Here is a 16,222-nt window from a genome sequence, read left to right on the forward strand (position 1 = left end):
AACTTCAGATAGGTTAGGTAGAACCAGGTGAGTTTATTTACATACGCCAAAACATTCAATCTGCACAGGACTCCAAACCCATATCCGACAGACCAAGCTTGTATTGTTTGCATTGCATTAGCAGCTAAGGGCTGGGTGCTGTACCAGCAGCTCAGAAGAACAGGTCCCTCAGCAGAAGAGTTTACAGTCCAATATAAAGCCACCTTCATGCCCACCACCTGCATTTCCAGTACAGCCGGCTGCAGTCCCGAGGTGCCAGACACACAAGAGCTCTGTTTCTGTGTAAGAAGGGGAAGCATCATCCACCAAGTGAGGAGGAAGAGCCTGGTCTTAAGTGGGAGCATACAGTACACCCTTGCTATAATGAACCCCTGGGAATCCAAGCCATTTGGTCGTTATAGCTAGGGGTTTGTTATAGGGGAAGAGCCCTGCTGGAAGGGGCTGACACCTCAAGCCCTGCAGCATTGCTGAGAGCTCCTCTGGTCCCGGAACCACACCTGGGGCTCTGAGGCTGGAGGAGCAATCTGCCCTGCTGTGACCCCAGGGCAAGTGGAGCTCTCTGCCCCCTGGGCGGGGCTGGAGGTGGGATCCAGGGACCAGGTTTGCTATTGCGAAGGGTGTTATAGTGAGGGTGTACTATACTTGGTGATCCTTGTCCAGGGAGGTGGGGCTTGGACACTCTGCAGCCCGAGGGACAGTTTGTGCAAAGAGAGGAGGTCTCACTTCAGGCTCATGACAGTTTCTGGTAATGGGGAATTCACAGTTGGGTGTCTGTCACTGACCGTCTCTGAACTCTAAAGGTGTCCCCCCATGGCTCTGTTAGCTACGGTATCCTCAGAGAGTGCCGCTGGCCAAGTGAGAGCTGTGAGTGTTAGATTAGGTGCGAAGCAGCATCACCAGCTAAATGTCTGAAGGGTGTGAACATCTGGGAGGGAGCAGAATTGTGCCCAGGGGACCCATGCAGAATAAACACCGGGGAAGGAGATGATATTAAGAAAAGGGAAAGTTGGGAGAAAGGTTCTTGCCAGGGAAATGATTCAGGCTGTGGAATAGCTCCCTCCCCAAGCAAAGGGCTGGTTGAAGCACTAGAGAATGTGCAATAAGAAGCAGTCGTGTATTGGGCCCTGGGGATGGACTAGATGGGGTCCAAGATTGCAGCTCTATTGCAGGAAGGGACCAGTTCTAAATGGAGCCTCGCACAAGCACTGACAGGCTCCAAAGAAAATGCAGCTGCCAGTGTTAGTGTGATAGGCTAGTAACTGGGGTCTCAGTGGAGAGCCTGGACCCAGGAACTGCATTAAAGCCTTAGCAAGTCCCCCTTGTTTCTCTTTTCTCCTAGAGGGTCAGGAGGTGGCGTAGGCTGAATTACCAGTCTAACAGCTTCAGAGACCCATGAGCTGTGCCCCCCTCTACCACAATCCTTATCCAGTTAGTCTCTGGGGGGCATGCTCCCTCCAGCACACAGACCCTGTACACCAGCTGCAAGCTTAAGCACCAGGGAGGGGCAGGGCTGAAGGTATAGCATATGCACTCTGGGCAGTCTCTGCTGTTGTGGTCTGTGTTGGAGGGGGAAGTAGAACCAGAGCAGCCTGTGACCCCTGCAACAACCCCCAATCAGGAGGGTGCCTGAGCTGCACAGAATGCCAGCCTGACTCCCCCATCACTGCCATGCGCAGTCACTGGAGATTGAAAAACTGTAATGTCTTGGCCTTGAACTGTCTTGACCGCAGCCTGTTAATAAGACTTTTTTTAATGTCTTCCTCAATGCTATTTGTGAAGTCCCTCTCTATGGCTTCATAGCTGTTTGGCAGAGGGGGTGTCCTTGTTGACCGAACCCCCTCCTCCACCACTCTGGTCCCCAGCAGGAGCTTGCTCAAGGACTCCACCTCAGCGCAGTTCCCATACTGCCACTTGTCCCCGGTTGCGGGGGTGTTGGGAGGGGGCCAAAAGTTCACATTCCTAAACATTTGCTGACACTTCCCACAGGGGGACTTCTCCTGATACTTTTGTTCTTCAACATTAAACTGAAAGGCCTGGCTCCACATCCCCTCAGGGAAGGTGATGGCCAGGCCAGTGTCCCCATGATGCACTGCATAGGCCATGGCCTTGTGCCATGTTTTTATAGAGGACAACTCAATCATGATGCGTCTTTCGTGGAGCCCCTTACATGAGAGGGAAGCGCCATAGAAGTGGTGGAGGTCAGTGCCACCCTGCGGATCACTATAGAAGCAGCAAGCGATAACTGAGGCTGTAAATGTGAATTCAGTGGCATTCAGTGCATGAGGTTCCTCCAGTGATTGATTCCACAGTTGCGCATTAAAGCTCTGCAGAAAGCTCATTAGCTCCTGGGGGGTAGTGAATCGTTTCACTTCTGTCACCTGGAACATACATCATTAGTCACTAAGACTCTGCATCCAGTATTTGGTCCATGTTCCACTCCCCAGGGGACGACATCATTCTTCAGCAGAAGAAAACGACCAGAGCAGCAGGACGAACTAGCACCTCTTGAAAGCCAGAATGTTGCGCCTGTGTCAGGCACAGAGTAGTTAAACAGCAGCTGGTCACTATATCGGTGGGAACTCTCAAGAAGTCTGTGACAAAGTCCCTCATAGGAGTCATTTAAAGACATGATGTAGTCGTCGGGGCGAGAGGGAAAGTGCTGTCTTGGGGCACAGATTGGCTACAAAACAGAAACCTAAGAATATAAGAGTGGCCATACTGGGTCAGACCAATGGCCCATCTAGCCCAGTATCCTGTCTGTAACGTGACAGTGTCCTGACAGTGGCCAATGCCAGGTGCCCCAGAGGGAATGAACAGAACAGGGAATCATCAAGTGATCCATCCCCTGTCACCCATTCCCAGCTTCTGGCAAACAAAGGCTAGGGATGCCATTGATGGACCTATCCTCCATGAACTTATCTAGTTCTTTTTTTAACTCTGTTATAGTCTTGGCCTTCACAATATCCTCTGGCAAAGAGTTCCACAGGTTGACTCTGCATTGAGTGAAGAAATACTTCCTTTTGTTTGTTTTACACCTGCTGCCATTTAATTACATTTGGTGACCCCTAGTACTTGGGTTATGAGAAGGAGTAAATAACACTTCCTTATTTACTTTCTCCACACCAGTCATGATTTTATAGACCTCAATCATATCTCCCCTTAGCCGTCTCTTTTCCAAGATGAAAAGTTCCAGTCTCATTAATCTCTCCTCATATGGAAGCAGTTTCATACCCCTAATCCTTTTTGTTGCCCTTTTCTGTACCTTTTCCAATTCCAATTTTTTTTTTTTTTTTTTTTTTGAGATGGGGCAACCAGATCTGCCTGCAGTATTCAAGATGTGGGCATACCATGGATTTACGTAGAGGCAACGTGATATTTTGTGTCTTATCTATCCCTTTCCTAATGATTCCCAACGTTGTTTGCTTTTTTGACTGCTGCTGCACATTGAGTGGATGTTTTAAGAGAACTATCACAAAGACTCCAAGATCCTTCTTGAGCGGTAACAGCTAATTTAGACCCCATCATTTTATATGTATAGTTGGGATTATGTTTTCCAATGTGCATTACTTTGCATTTATTAACATTGAATTTCATCTGCCATTTTGTTGCCCAGTCACTCAATTTTGTGAGATCCCTTGGTAACTCTTCGCAGTCTGCCTGGGACTTAACTATCTTGAATAATTTTGTATTGTCTTCAAATTTTGCCAACTCACTGTTTACCCCTTTCTCCAGATAATTTCTGAATATGTTGAACAGCACTAGTCCCAGTACAGACCCCTGGGTGACGCTGCTATTTCTCTCTCTCTCCATTCTGAAAACTGACCATTTATCCCTACCCTTTGTTTCCTATCCGTTATCCAGTTACTGATCCATGCAAGGACCTTCCCTCTTACCCTGTGACTACTTACTTTGCTTAAGATAAGCCTTTGGTGAGCCACCTTGTCAAAGGCTTTCTGAAAATCTAAGTTCACTATATCCACTGGATCACCCTTGTCCATATACTTGTTGACCCTCTCAAAGAATTCTAGTAGATTAGTGAGGCAGGATTTCCCTTTACAAAAAACTCTTCCCCCCAACATATTGTGTTCATCTATGTGTCTGATAATTCTGTTCTTTACTGTAGTCTAAGGGCTGGTCTACACTGCCACTGAAAGTCAGTGTAAATTACACTGGTTAAGTTACATAAGTTTAGTAACTTAAGTCGATGTAACTTCCGCCTCTTGTTGAGATGGAGTACAGAAGTCAAAGGGAGAGTGCTCTCCCATCAGCTTAGCACGTCTTCACCAGACCTGCCAAATCAGTGCTGCTGCACTGAGGGCAGCGGTGCTGATTTAGCGCGTTAGTGAAGAAAAGCCCTCAACCAATTTGCCTGGTACTGGAGTTAGGCTTAAGGCCTGTAATTGCTGGGCTCGCCTCTAGAGCCTGTTTTAAAAATTGGTGTCACATTAGCTGTCCTCCAGTCGTCGGGTACAGAAGCTGATTTCAATGAGAGGTTACAGACCACAGTCAGTAGTTCTGCAGAGCAGTAGGAATAAATCAACTTTCAGGCCATCAGCAGGGCCCCAGATTCAAGAGTCATATCGGTGCTGTTTGTAACACTAATCGATACAGAAGAGCAATGAGGGGGCAGCATTTGCGGAGGAGCCAGAACTTTTCAGTTATTGAAGACTGAAGCGTTTCTGAGGGACCTACCCTAACTGCATGAAAAGTCAGTAAAATGCAAACTGACAAAAGGAAACTTCTTTACACATCATATAATTAGCCTGTGGAACTTACTGCCACAGGATCTCACTGAGGCCAGGAGGTTAGTAGGATTCAAAGATATCGATAATGAGAACACTCCGTTACATTAGCTAGGAAACACATTCCTATATAGTAACACTCCTGCTTCAGCATGCAAGCAGCCATGAGCTGCTAGAGGTCAGGAAAGGACTTCTGCTGGGGGCCAGGCTATTCCTTTAATTATCCATTCTGGGGGTTCTGGCTTGTGCTGGCCCCATTCGGAGACAACGGATCTGAGCCAGTTTGGCCATTCCCCTAGTGCCAATATGCTCATGAACTTACACTTGGAACCAGGCTGTTCAGGTCCTTACAGCCACACCATACCCATCCTCATTCACTGACTCTCCTCTCACGGCCACTGCTTCAGCCTGAAGTCAAGGCCCGGCTCCCATCTGCTATGCTGATTTCAATGGAGCTGTGCTAATGACACCAGCGGAGGATCTGGCCCTGTATCTCAGGCGACTAGCACAAACACAGGACACACACAGAGATGGGGAGAGAATACGTACGTAATCAAGAAGGATGGAGTAAGGTGTTTTGGTGGGAAGGTGAGTTGTACACTGCTGAAATGGTGCTAGGTAGAGACATCTGAATGTATCTTGATGAGACTCAGGTAAAAACTCTCTGGGCTCTATGGGAGTCACATGTATTTGTCCGAAGAAGAATATTGCGTGCAGCATCTGGTAAAAAGTAGAGATGGACTCTGGAACACGATTCTGGTGGACGCATGCCCCTCCCATTGGTGACACAGCAGCCCACCTCCCCTCCCACAGTCATGATCCCATAATGTCCCCATGGCCTCCCCAGCCGTCGCTCAAATGCAAAAGAAACAGCAGGAAAGGATGGATGGAGCGAACACTAATGCAGTGTGTGCAGAGAGATCCTGTCCCTGCCTGTCTGCAGTTGCTCTCCAGTCCCTCTTGCTCTTCCGTCGGATTCTCGCTGCTCTCCTGCATGTGCGACTGTGCTGGCGAGTTCCCTCGCCACTCCAGGCACAGCCACCTGGTCCCATTCTCAGAACACAAAACGTCCAGTAAGTTCTTGGAACATACAGAGCACAGCTCTTGGTTTCAGAAAGAGGAGACAGGAACCAGGGACAGCCATTTTAGACTTGTTCCTGACCAAGGAACAAAAAAGCTAACAATGTTGGGAATCATTAGGAAAGGGATAGATAATAAGATAATAATAGATGCCTCTAGATAAATCCATGGTATCCCCGCATCTTGTATCTGCAGGTCAATCTGGTCGCCCCATCTCAAAAAAGATATATTGGAATTGAAAAAGATACAGAAAAGGGCAACTAACATGATGAGGGGTATGGAACAGCTTCTGTATGAGGAGAGATTAATGAGACCAGGACTGTTCAGCTTGGAAAAGAAACTACTAAGGGAGGATATGATAGAAGTCCAGGTTCCAGCCCCAGGTTGCATCCGGGGCTGCATCCGGGGCTGTGTGCCCCTGCCCTGTGGCTTCTGCAGTCGGGGCCATGCACACCCCCCATGGCTTCCCAGGGTCATGTGCCCCCCCCATTTCCTGTGGCTTGGGAGAGGGTGAAAAGGCATGAGCAGTGGGGGCTTCAGGGTAGGAGGCAGAGAGCTGCGAGTAGTGTCGGGGGGCGCCATGGGGGAAGGGGGACGAGCTGGAGCAGGGTCTTGGGTAGAACAGGGATGGAGCATGGGCGAGGCCTCAGGGGGGAGGACACTGAATGGGGGCGTGGTCACAGTCTAGGCATGCCCAGCCTCCCCAGATGTGGGGGGATCAGGCACCATCCATAGATCATGACAAATCAACTTAATTTCCTTCTTTGACAGGTTACTGGCCTAGTGGATGAGGGAAAGTGGTAGATATGATAAATCTTGATTTTAGTAAGGCTTTTGACATGGTCCCACATGGCATTCTTATCAGCAAACCAGAGAAATATACTCTAGATTAAGTTGCTATAAGGTGAGTACATAACTGGTTCAAAGACCATACTCAGAGTCATTGTCAATGTTTCATTGTCAGACTGGGAGGGCATAGCTAGTGGGCGTCCACTGGGCTCTGTCCTGGGTCTGGTATTACTGAACATTTTAACTGATGGCTTGGATAATGGTGTGGAGCAGGGGTAGGCAATAGGCAGAACACGGGCCAAATCCGGACCACCAGACACTTTTGAAGTGACTGAGAAAATATTTTTTATTTATTTATTATCATTATTTTTATTATTTTTGTATTATTTTCTCTGGAGTGTGGATCATGATTATACCTTGGCCAAGAAATTTGGACCTTGACAAAAACTAATTGATTACTCCTGGTGCGGAGAGTATCCTTATATAATTTGCAGATGACACCAAACTGGGAGGGGTTGCAAACACTTTGGAGAACAGGATTAGTACTCAGAACGACCTTGCCAGATTAGAGAATTAGTCTGAAATCAAGATGAAATTCAATAAGGACAAGTGTAAAGTACTACACTCAGGAAGGAAAAATCAAATGCACTATTACAAAACAGGGAGTACGGGCTCAGTCAGTGATCACCAACCGGTCGCTCGCGATCTTTGGTGGTGCAGCGGGGCTGCCGCCAAGGCAGGCCCCTGCCTGCTCTGGCCCCATGTCACAGTGCGGCTTGGGCGGGGGCGGGGGGGTTTCCACATGCTGCTCCTGCCTGCAAGCACGACCCCCGCAGCTCCCATCGGCTGGGAACGGGGAACTGTGGCCAATAGGAGCTGCGGGAGCGGTGCCTGCAGAGAGGGGCAGCACACAGAGCCATGTGCTCCCCCGCTTCCCCCAGGGGCCACAGGGGCATGTTGGCCCCTTCCAGGAGTGGCGTGGGGCTGCGGCAGGCAGGGAGGCTGCCTTAGCTCCACTGTGCCGCCAACTGGGAGACGCCCGAGGTAAGTGCTGCCCAGCAGAAGCCCGCACCCCAACCCCTCTCCTGCACCTTAAGCCCCTGCCCCAGCCCCCTCTCAGAGCCAGCACCCCATGCCCCCTCCTGCACCCCAACCCCCTGCCCCAGGCTCAGCCCGGAGCCCCCTCCCACACTGCAAACCTCTTGGCCCCAGCCCAGAGCCTGCACCCCCTCCCTAACCCCAACCCCCTGCCCCAGACCGGGGAAAGTGAATGAGAGTGGGGGAGGAGCAAGTGATGCGGGGTGGGGGGTGGAGTGAGTGGGGCAGGGCAGATCCTGGATTGCCCTTAAATTCAAAAAAAGTTATCTTGGGCTTAAAAAGGTTGGAGACCACTGGGCTAGGTGGTCGTCCTGTTGAAAAGGATCTGGGGGTTATAGTGGATCACAGATAGACTATGAGTCAATGTGTTGCGGTTGTGCAAAAGGCTAATTTATTCTAGGGTGTATTAACTGGAGTGGTGTATCTAAGGCATGGGAGGTGATTGTCCCGCTCTCCTTGGCACTGGTGAGGTTTGAGCTGGGTCCTGTGCCCAGTTCTGGGAACTGCACTTTAGGAACGATGTGGACAAAAAGGAGAGAGCTCAGAGGAGAGCAACAAAAATGATCAAAGGTTTAGAGAGCCTGTGAGGAAAGGTTACAACCCTGGGCCTGCGTAGTCTGGAGAAAAGAAGAGGGGGGAGGGAGAGATACGTCTTCCAACACCCTAAGTGCTGTTGTAAAAAGGACGTGAACAATTGTTCTCCATGCAAGGGGAGATTCGGGTTAGATATTAGGACAAACCTTCTACCGCTAAGGGGAATTAAACTCTGGACGGGGAGGTTGGAGAATCCCTGCGATTGGAAGTTTTTAAGAACAGGTTGGACAAACTCCTCTGGTTCTGCCTCAATGCAGGGGGCTGCACTTGAAGACTTTTCAACATCCCTTCCAGCTGCACATTTCTATGGCTCCCACCAAACACCAACACACCATGGGTTTCCTTGTTCCTCACCCCTGCACATTCCTCTCCCAGGTGCCTGGCAAGTCCGTCCCTGAGGCAGCTCCTGCTCCTCTCCTCCCTGCCCCATATTTAGCAGCACTGTCTGTTAGAGGCAACTGGGCAGACTCCTCCTCATTTCCAGATACATTCCTTGCAGTGGGAGCCAGGTTCCCTGCCCATCCCTTCAGACACAAGTGATCCAGACCACAGTGCATGCTCCTTATTCCTGAGCCCCTGTTGGGCCCCTTTCCCCAAACCCATCAAGCAGGAGGTGGTGGGAAGCCAGAGGTGGAATTGCGGGCTGCAGGGAGCAGCGCTAGGTGGCAAGTGCTCACCTTCTGCAGGTATTTCTTTTTGGTGTCCTTGGGCACATCCTCCATTTCCTTCAGCAACTCCACAAATCTGTCAAGGAACTGAAACCCACTCTTCAGTAAATTGCTTCTTAATTTCTCCTTTTGCCGGACTAGTCTGCAAGGTACCAGAAAAGCACAGGGTCCTGGGGTCTCTGGCAGGCAAGGCATTCCTTGCTAAACAAAGAGTTCTTCTTGTGGGCTGTGGCCAGAGGCAACAACCCCTCCCTGTGGAGCTTATCTCCCCCAGCCCCAATGAGCCGGTAGAGTCCTTGCCCCATGCTCCCCCCACAGTATGAGTGCCCAGTTCATCCCTGACTGGGGTCAGATTTCCTGGCAATTCAACTACAAAACCCCTCGGCCTAGATTCCTTAGCCTTGGCTGTTCCCCTCTGGGAAACTTCTCTGCCCCAGGTCCCTCTCTCCAGAGCAGGGGTGGGCAAACTTTTTGGCCTGAGGGCCATATCGGGGGTGCGAAACTGTATGGAGGGCTGGGTAGGGAAGGCTGTACCTCCCCAAAACAGCCTGGCCCCCACCCTCTATCTGCCCCCTCCCACTTCCCCCTCCCGACTGCCCCCCTAAGAACCCCCGACCCATCCAGCCCCCCCTGCTCCTTGTCCCCTGACTGCCCCCTCCCAGGACCCCCCACACCTAACCACCCCCTCTGTTCCCCATCCCCTGCCCCCCCCCGAACCTCCGCTCCATCAAGCTGCCACCTGCTCCCTGTCCCCTAACTGCCCACAGGACCCCCTGCCCCTTATCCAACCCCCCTGCTCCCTTACCATGCCTCTCAGAGCACCAGGACTGGCCGCTGCACCGCCCGGCCAGAGCCAGCCCCGCTGCCCAGAGCGCTGGCGGCATGGCGAGCTGAGGCTGCAGAGTTGGGGGGACAGTGGGGTGGGGGCGCGTGCTCAGGGGCCTGGCAGGATGGTCCCACGGGCTGCAGTTTGCCCATCTCTGCTCTAGAGCCAGCCGTGTCTCCCTTATAGCCAAGCGAAGTTCGGGAGCAAACAAAACGTCAACAGCCTTAACTCTGCCTCTTCTCAACATGCCCGGCTCACTGCAGGACTGCAGAGCGCCCGGCCTGTTCCTGTAGCGGGGGATGAGTGGGAGTTAGGGTGTCCAGCTCTATGAAGAGGGTTGCTGAGGCCATGAGAGGGTCTAGTCCACATGTGGGGACCGGAGGGGTCTCAGGCGCATTGGTGGGGGGGCAGGCAAGTCCCAGGGGCAAAGAGACATTTGATATCGGAACCCAACCAAAAGCATCTTGACTGGGTCATATTTAATGTTATGAATCATTTCTATTGCTGTAGCACCAACTGGTGCCGTGGTGAGTGATACCCCGGGCTCACCCCGGGCACAAGGGGGTGACGCAAACAAGCACCTGGGAGGGAAGGGAAACAGTGACTCGGGGGGCAGCTTCTCCCTCAGCTAGAGTCACTCCTCATCGCATTGACTTCAGTGGAGCCTGACAAATGACACCAGCTGGGTGGGAATCTGACCTGGGCTGTGCTCGCACCACTCTCTCGGATGGCCAAGGGTCCTGCAGGTTACAGCACGTGGACCTAAGAGAAGGGGGAGGTTGGGAACTGAGAGGGGAGGAGTTGAGGCATTTCCTGAGGAGAATCTGACAGCTGGGAGAGGAGTGGGGCTTGCTGGGGAGAGGGGAAGCATCCATAGGAATGTCCCATAAGAAGCCAATGTAGCAAGAGCTTGCATAAGCTCGAGGAGCAGGCCCGGCGAAAGGTCCTGGCAATGCCGCATCCTCCTGTTCTAGAGCTGCATCCCTGGCGGGGGCGGGAAAGTGGCAAATCCCTGCTGGAAGCCTCCTCCTCCGAGTGGCTGTGGAGGCAGCCCCTGCCAGGCACAGCTGAACTACACGCCGGCCTGTTCAAACGCATGGGCCAAGCAGGGCCAGCTCCGCTCTGCTGGGCAGGGGGCATCCCTGGAAAGCAAGACCCCTTTGTCTCCTCCTCCCCTGGCTCCCACAGCTGGGAACTGAGGCACCAGCAGGTGGGAGCCCAACAGGATCCTGGGCATGGCCAGAGGTGACACACGGGGTTCCCTGGCCTCTGCTCAACTGGACGTAGGGGCCCTGCCTGTGCCCCTCCCCTGCTGAGGGGGTCCATGAGGGCCTGGGAGCGCCAGGGAGACACTGTGATTCTCCCACAGCGGGGTCCGTGCTCCCTGTGCCTGGAGCCCCAGCCCAGGGAGGTGGGGCAGGAAGGTTCCTCCCCAAGGCGACACATGGGGTGGTCACGTGCCCCCCTCCCCCCCAGCATGGGCAGCAGATATTGTGGGCTGGGTGCGGCTGTGCTGTCCCAAACGGCTGGCGTGGCCTTGCCCACGCTCTGCCCCGAGGCCCCCTCCTGCTGGCCCTTCCCCCTTGGCCCCAGCCCAGGCAGGCTGCTCTTCTGGGAAGCCGGCTGGGCCTGGGGCTAGGGCAGCTGCTGGCAGCCTGTGGCCGGGACTTGCAGTGGCTGGGGCCGCCCGGCACTCGGGGGGCTGCCTGCCCGTGCTCTGGGGCTGGGGGGGCTGCATGCCTGGCACTCCAGGGCTGGGGGGGAGGAGAGGGGGACTGGTGGCCACAGGGAGGGGGGCAGCTCTGGGCTCCAGCAGGGGAAGGGGGGTGGGAGGGGCGAGGCTGGCCAGGGACTAGCCTCCCTGAGCCCGTGGTTCACCTGCCACCCATGCCCCCCAGAATCAGTAGGTACAAGTCGTCTCTGGGCATGGCGAGCCTAGTGGGGGCCGTGGAGTGGCTAAAGGAAGAGCTTCCCAGCTGGCCCTGTGGTGGGAGCCATCTCACAGCAGCTGCTGCCTTTCCCTATGCTAAAGGCTGTCTGAGGGAATCCGAAGGGGCTTTGGGGGCACCCTGCCCAGACAGGATGGTGGGAAGAAGGGGATCAGCGGCTGCTCCCAGAACATAGGGGAGGATGTCAGGTGGTTTCCAAAAATGCTGGAACAAACAACTCCTGCCTTTACCTTTTCTGTTGCCACTTCTCCGGAGGAACGTTGGGCTCGTTCTGCAGGAATAAGGCAGAGAGCTCACAGCAGTCTGGTCCAGGCCAGTCATCCTGAGGGACCCACAGCCACAAGCACAGCAAGCCCATGATCAACAGTTAACTGACCCACAGGCAGGGAGCAGAGCTCAGAATCTTCCTGCCAGCGCACTGAGCACCCTGCAGAAATACCCGGCCCTCACCTGCTTTCCAAGCCACACCACACTGGAACGAAAGCAGATGGAAACACTAACCCTTGTCTACAGCCACGAGCAGCCAGTTACCCAAAACCTGAGCAAAATCTGGTTCCATGCAGCAGTGGGCAGTGCTGAATGGACAGAAGTACAGTGTTGCCATCTTCAGAAGTCATGAGGCAGACCCCCCACAAAATCGTGACGTTTGAAACAAAGATGACAGTGTGTGTTTAGGTCAATTGATGTTTGAACTCCCCGGGCCCATGCCCATTGTGTCTCCCACTCTCCCATGTGTACTGGGTAGGTGGATTTTGGACCCTGCTGCAGGAGCTCTCACCCCCACATCCACCCCTCTCCTGCTCAGCAATTCATCCTGTCCCCCAAGCCCTCATCAGTTCTGTCCCCACCCAACCTCCCTTCAATTCAGCTCCCCATCAGTTCAGCCCCACGGCCCCCATCGACCCCCACCGCCCTTAGTTCACCCTCCCAGCACTCACCCCATCTGCTCAGAACCCACCATCAATACAGCCCCTGCTTACCAGCGCTCACCCTCCTCACTTCAGTCCTCCCGCAACCTCCAGTCTCACCTCTGCCCCTTTGGGTTCTTCACCCTCCCCAGATCCCCTCTCACTTCCCAGGCAGGCAGGGAAGCAGCCACCCAGGACTGACAGCTGGAGCCCTGACTGTGCCTGGACGAGGGGTGGCTGACAGGATTTCTAAGTAAAATTAAGCCTCACTTTTAAGAGCTCTCCAATGTCAGGATCTTTTTTTCCCAGTTGATTCAATTGCTTATTTGAGGGATGGTCCTCCCCCTTCTTTTGACTGGAAACACATTTTAAGAATGTGCCATGGCTGGGGGGAAAAAAATCCTGAAAGTTGAGGGTTCTATCACAAGTGAGGCTTAATTTCACACAGAAATAGCAACTCTCACTATTCATTCACGAGAGCTGGCATATCTGGAAATACCAGCCGCAAGTGGTGGAGACACAGAAAATCCCAAGCAAAAAGCTGGTCACCAGGGTCTGTCTCATTGCAGCCAAAGGGCCCTTTGCAGAACTGTGTGTTCACAAAACCCCATGGATATTGGAAATTCCTCCAGAGAACCCCCGAGAACATCACAGCAGCTGCAAACACAGCACTCAGGGTACCTGACAATCACGCTTCTGCCCAGCACCCCAGGGACAGTCCCAGAGTCAGTGTACCCTGTCCACTGTCCCATGGGGACATCTCAGTGATCACAGAAACACAGACCCCTACATCTCAATCAAATCACACTCCTGAGAAACCAGGGCTTTCCTCAGTGCTCCTGGCTGAAGGCAGGGACTGATTCTTTCAGCCTCCAGGTCTGAGGCGCTTTATGCCAGCAGCTTTCGTTAAGTTTTACACATTTAAGAGTGCTGAGAGGCAGGGGCCCTGCAGACCAGACCATCACCCTCAATGACAGAGACTCGGTCTCTGTCACAGCGCAGTCCAACCTGCGGCTAAATGCCTCAAAGCACCTGCTGGCTGCTTGGTGGCCTGGCTGGAAGAAACGGACTTGTCTTGGTCCTGTCCCTGCTGGACAAGAGCACGAGCAACTGGCTCCACAGCTGGCAGCTCCAGCAAAGAGCCAGGGGAACAGAGGGAGATGGAGCGTGAGCTGCTCTCTCAGTCCTAGAGCAGGGCATCCCAGGTCACGCTGGCCCGCGGGGGGCGGGGCTGTGCCCTACCTGGGTGGTGCCGTCCATGGCCCAGAGGACAGCCTGGCTGTCAATCCAGCACAGAAAGCACGTACAGAAGAGTAAAAGACAGGCAACGATGAGCCTCTCTCGGGAACTGGCTGCCGAGCCCTGTGCCAGGCAGCAGCAGGCAGGGCTCCGTGCTGAGCCTGTGCCCCTTGGCTGCCCTCCCGGAGATGGAGCTGATGCCAGCCTGGGACTCGTCATGGGAGTCCTGGGGGCTCAGGTGGGTTGACTGACACTCACCGCTGCTGTGGTGCTGTGTTCTGTGTGGCCATTCGTAACAACGGCCTTGGGGAGCATCGTCTCTTGGTGCTGCTGCCAGGCGGGATGGAGAAACAGAGCAGACTCAGAATCCACCCGCACTGTGAAAACCCCAGAGTTCACAGCTAAGAGGGGCTTGGTCCAACCCTCCCGGTCATGGAGCCCTGCTATTGTGTACCCCGTCCCAGCCCTGGGAGCCTCACCAGGGTATTCCTGGGACAGCCACACAGCTCCAGGTGGGATTTTGCTGGGACTGTTCGGGGGACGGCTGTTCACTAGGGAAGTGCTTGCTAGCACCCCACTGCTGTTCTCCACCTGGAAGGGTCCCTTAGACTTTCCCCATCAGCCATCCCTAGTCGACGCCCCCGGTGGAGTGGGGTGCTCTTTCCATGCTCTTGTACCTAGCACAGTTTCTCTCCTGATCTTACTCCTCCCCAGGTTACAGGGGAAAGTCACTGGGGGCTGGAGGCTCACAGAACACTGACTGCACTTGCAAAAAGCTGTGCCCTTCTCCACTGCACTTTCTGGGATTCTCCAGGTGTGACTGTCCTGACCTGCACACAACCCAGCCCAGGGCTGCTCTCCTCCCATGGGAGAACATGGTCTCTTTTCAGTTGCCAGCCACATATGTCAGGTCCTTCACACAACCGAGAGAGCCACTTCCCACCTTCACGCTGCCCCTCTGGGCCTTGTCAGCCATAGATGCAGCAGGGGCTGCCCAGGAACACTGGGAAAACTTGACATTTGGCTGCAGAGGAAACTCCGAATTCTGGCTCCAAATGCAAATCCCTCTCCCCAGAAAAAATACCCGGCCTTTCATCAGATGGGAAGACGATCACTAGCCCCAGAGTGCCTATGGGGAACCAGCTCTATGCTAGGAGCCTTCTCTTCCCTGTGAGAAATCTCTGCCCAAAGGGTCCTGGGGAGCAGGGGAAATAACCAGGCTTAGAAACACTACCAACTGTGTACAGCCCAGAATCTCTCCCCACCAGGTTCTGGGTGAGATGTCCCCATGCTGCTGATGCTCTCTTGCATTCCCCTTCCCCTGGCAGCCAGTCCCTTGTTCTCAGATCCCAGAGCACACGTAGAGTTAACTCTGCAATAATCGGTGAAACTAACGTGCAGCTAAAAAATACAAAAAGCATCAAAAGTACCTGGGTGCAGCGAAGAAACCAGGGAACCAGCTGAATTGCCTTCGGCTGACCAATCACAGAATGAGCCTGAGCCACACACTTTACCGTATTTAACTGAAGAGACCCATTTCCGGGTGAGCAATGCAGAGAGCTGGCACATACCAGGACTCAGGCCTGGTTTAGTAACGCTATCCATTGCTAGAACTAACCTGCCTGAGAAACAAAAGAGCTGAAAGGAGGTGGGAGAACAAAAGGAATATTACAATAATTATGAACGAGGCAGTTCAGCAACCTGTAATCCATGGACAGCAGATGGGTGATAAACCACAAACATGTCCAGGAAAGGGCCTGCCAGGCTAATGGTCTGTCCAGCTTGGTAGCCTGCTCTTGCCAGTGGCCTGGTACCAGAACGCAGTGGGCTAACTATGCACATCTGCACACTGAAGGAAGGAGTGACCCCTCCTGGGCCCTGCAGTGATGCAAACTCCATGGGGTTTGATAATCCCTTTCGGAGCATACAGAACTAGAGATGTTTGGGTCATCAGTATGTCCAGTCTCATGCTGTAGCCCAGTGACCCTGTGGGATGGTGAGTCTCCCAGGCAGTCCCATGCAGCAGGAAGCCGCAGTCCCTTGCACTTTTCTAAAGGTACTTACGTAATGGAACAAGCACTTGTTCTGGTGCACGACCGGGGGAGTGACCAGTCTTCACTGCACGCCTTAGAACATCAAGGCAGCACAAAGACCAGCTGGAGGCTGTTTTCTCAGTCAAGTCCCTCCTAGTTCTCCTTCCCAGGCTATATAGTCCTAGTTACTGCAACCTGTGGTCATGTGTAAGCCTTGGCTCAGACCTCCAAGCGTCTTTGCTGCCCTTCTCCAGAGCTTTCCTACCACCACCAGTTCGTTCTGGAGGTGAGGTGAC

General features: G+C 53.3%; 1 protein-coding gene across 4 annotated transcripts; it reads right to left on the minus strand.

Annotated features, from left to right (window-relative positions):
* Positions 1 to 13: 13 nt before the first annotated feature.
* LOC142069008 (uncharacterized) lies at positions 14 to 15,559 on the minus strand. Of its 4 annotated transcripts, none has more exons than XM_075119137.1 (7): positions 15,324 to 15,559; positions 14,152 to 14,223; positions 11,977 to 12,017; positions 10,497 to 10,559; positions 8,981 to 9,113; positions 5,292 to 5,462; positions 14 to 2,526 (listed from the first exon to the last, which is right to left on the minus strand). In XM_075119137.1, exons 2-7 carry the CDS (start codon positions 14,206 to 14,208, stop codon positions 2,461 to 2,463), a joined length of 531 nt encoding a protein of 176 aa, XP_074975238.1. In that variant the 5' UTR covers positions 14,209 to 14,223; positions 15,324 to 15,559; the 3' UTR covers positions 14 to 2,460. The 4 variants fall into 4 exon arrangements, with proteins under 4 accessions (XP_074975238.1, XP_074975236.1, XP_074975237.1 ...); XM_075119135.1 differs by having other exon boundaries at positions 14 to 2,680; XM_075119136.1 differs by lacking the exon at positions 10,497 to 10,559 and having other exon boundaries at positions 14 to 2,680.
* Positions 15,560 to 16,222: the final 663 nt, after the last annotated feature.

The sequence above is a fragment of the Caretta caretta genome, chromosome 14 (assembly GCF_965140235.1).
Source record: "Caretta caretta isolate rCarCar2 chromosome 14, rCarCar1.hap1, whole genome shotgun sequence".
Classification (NCBI taxonomy): Eukaryota; Metazoa; Chordata; order Testudines; family Cheloniidae; genus Caretta; species Caretta caretta.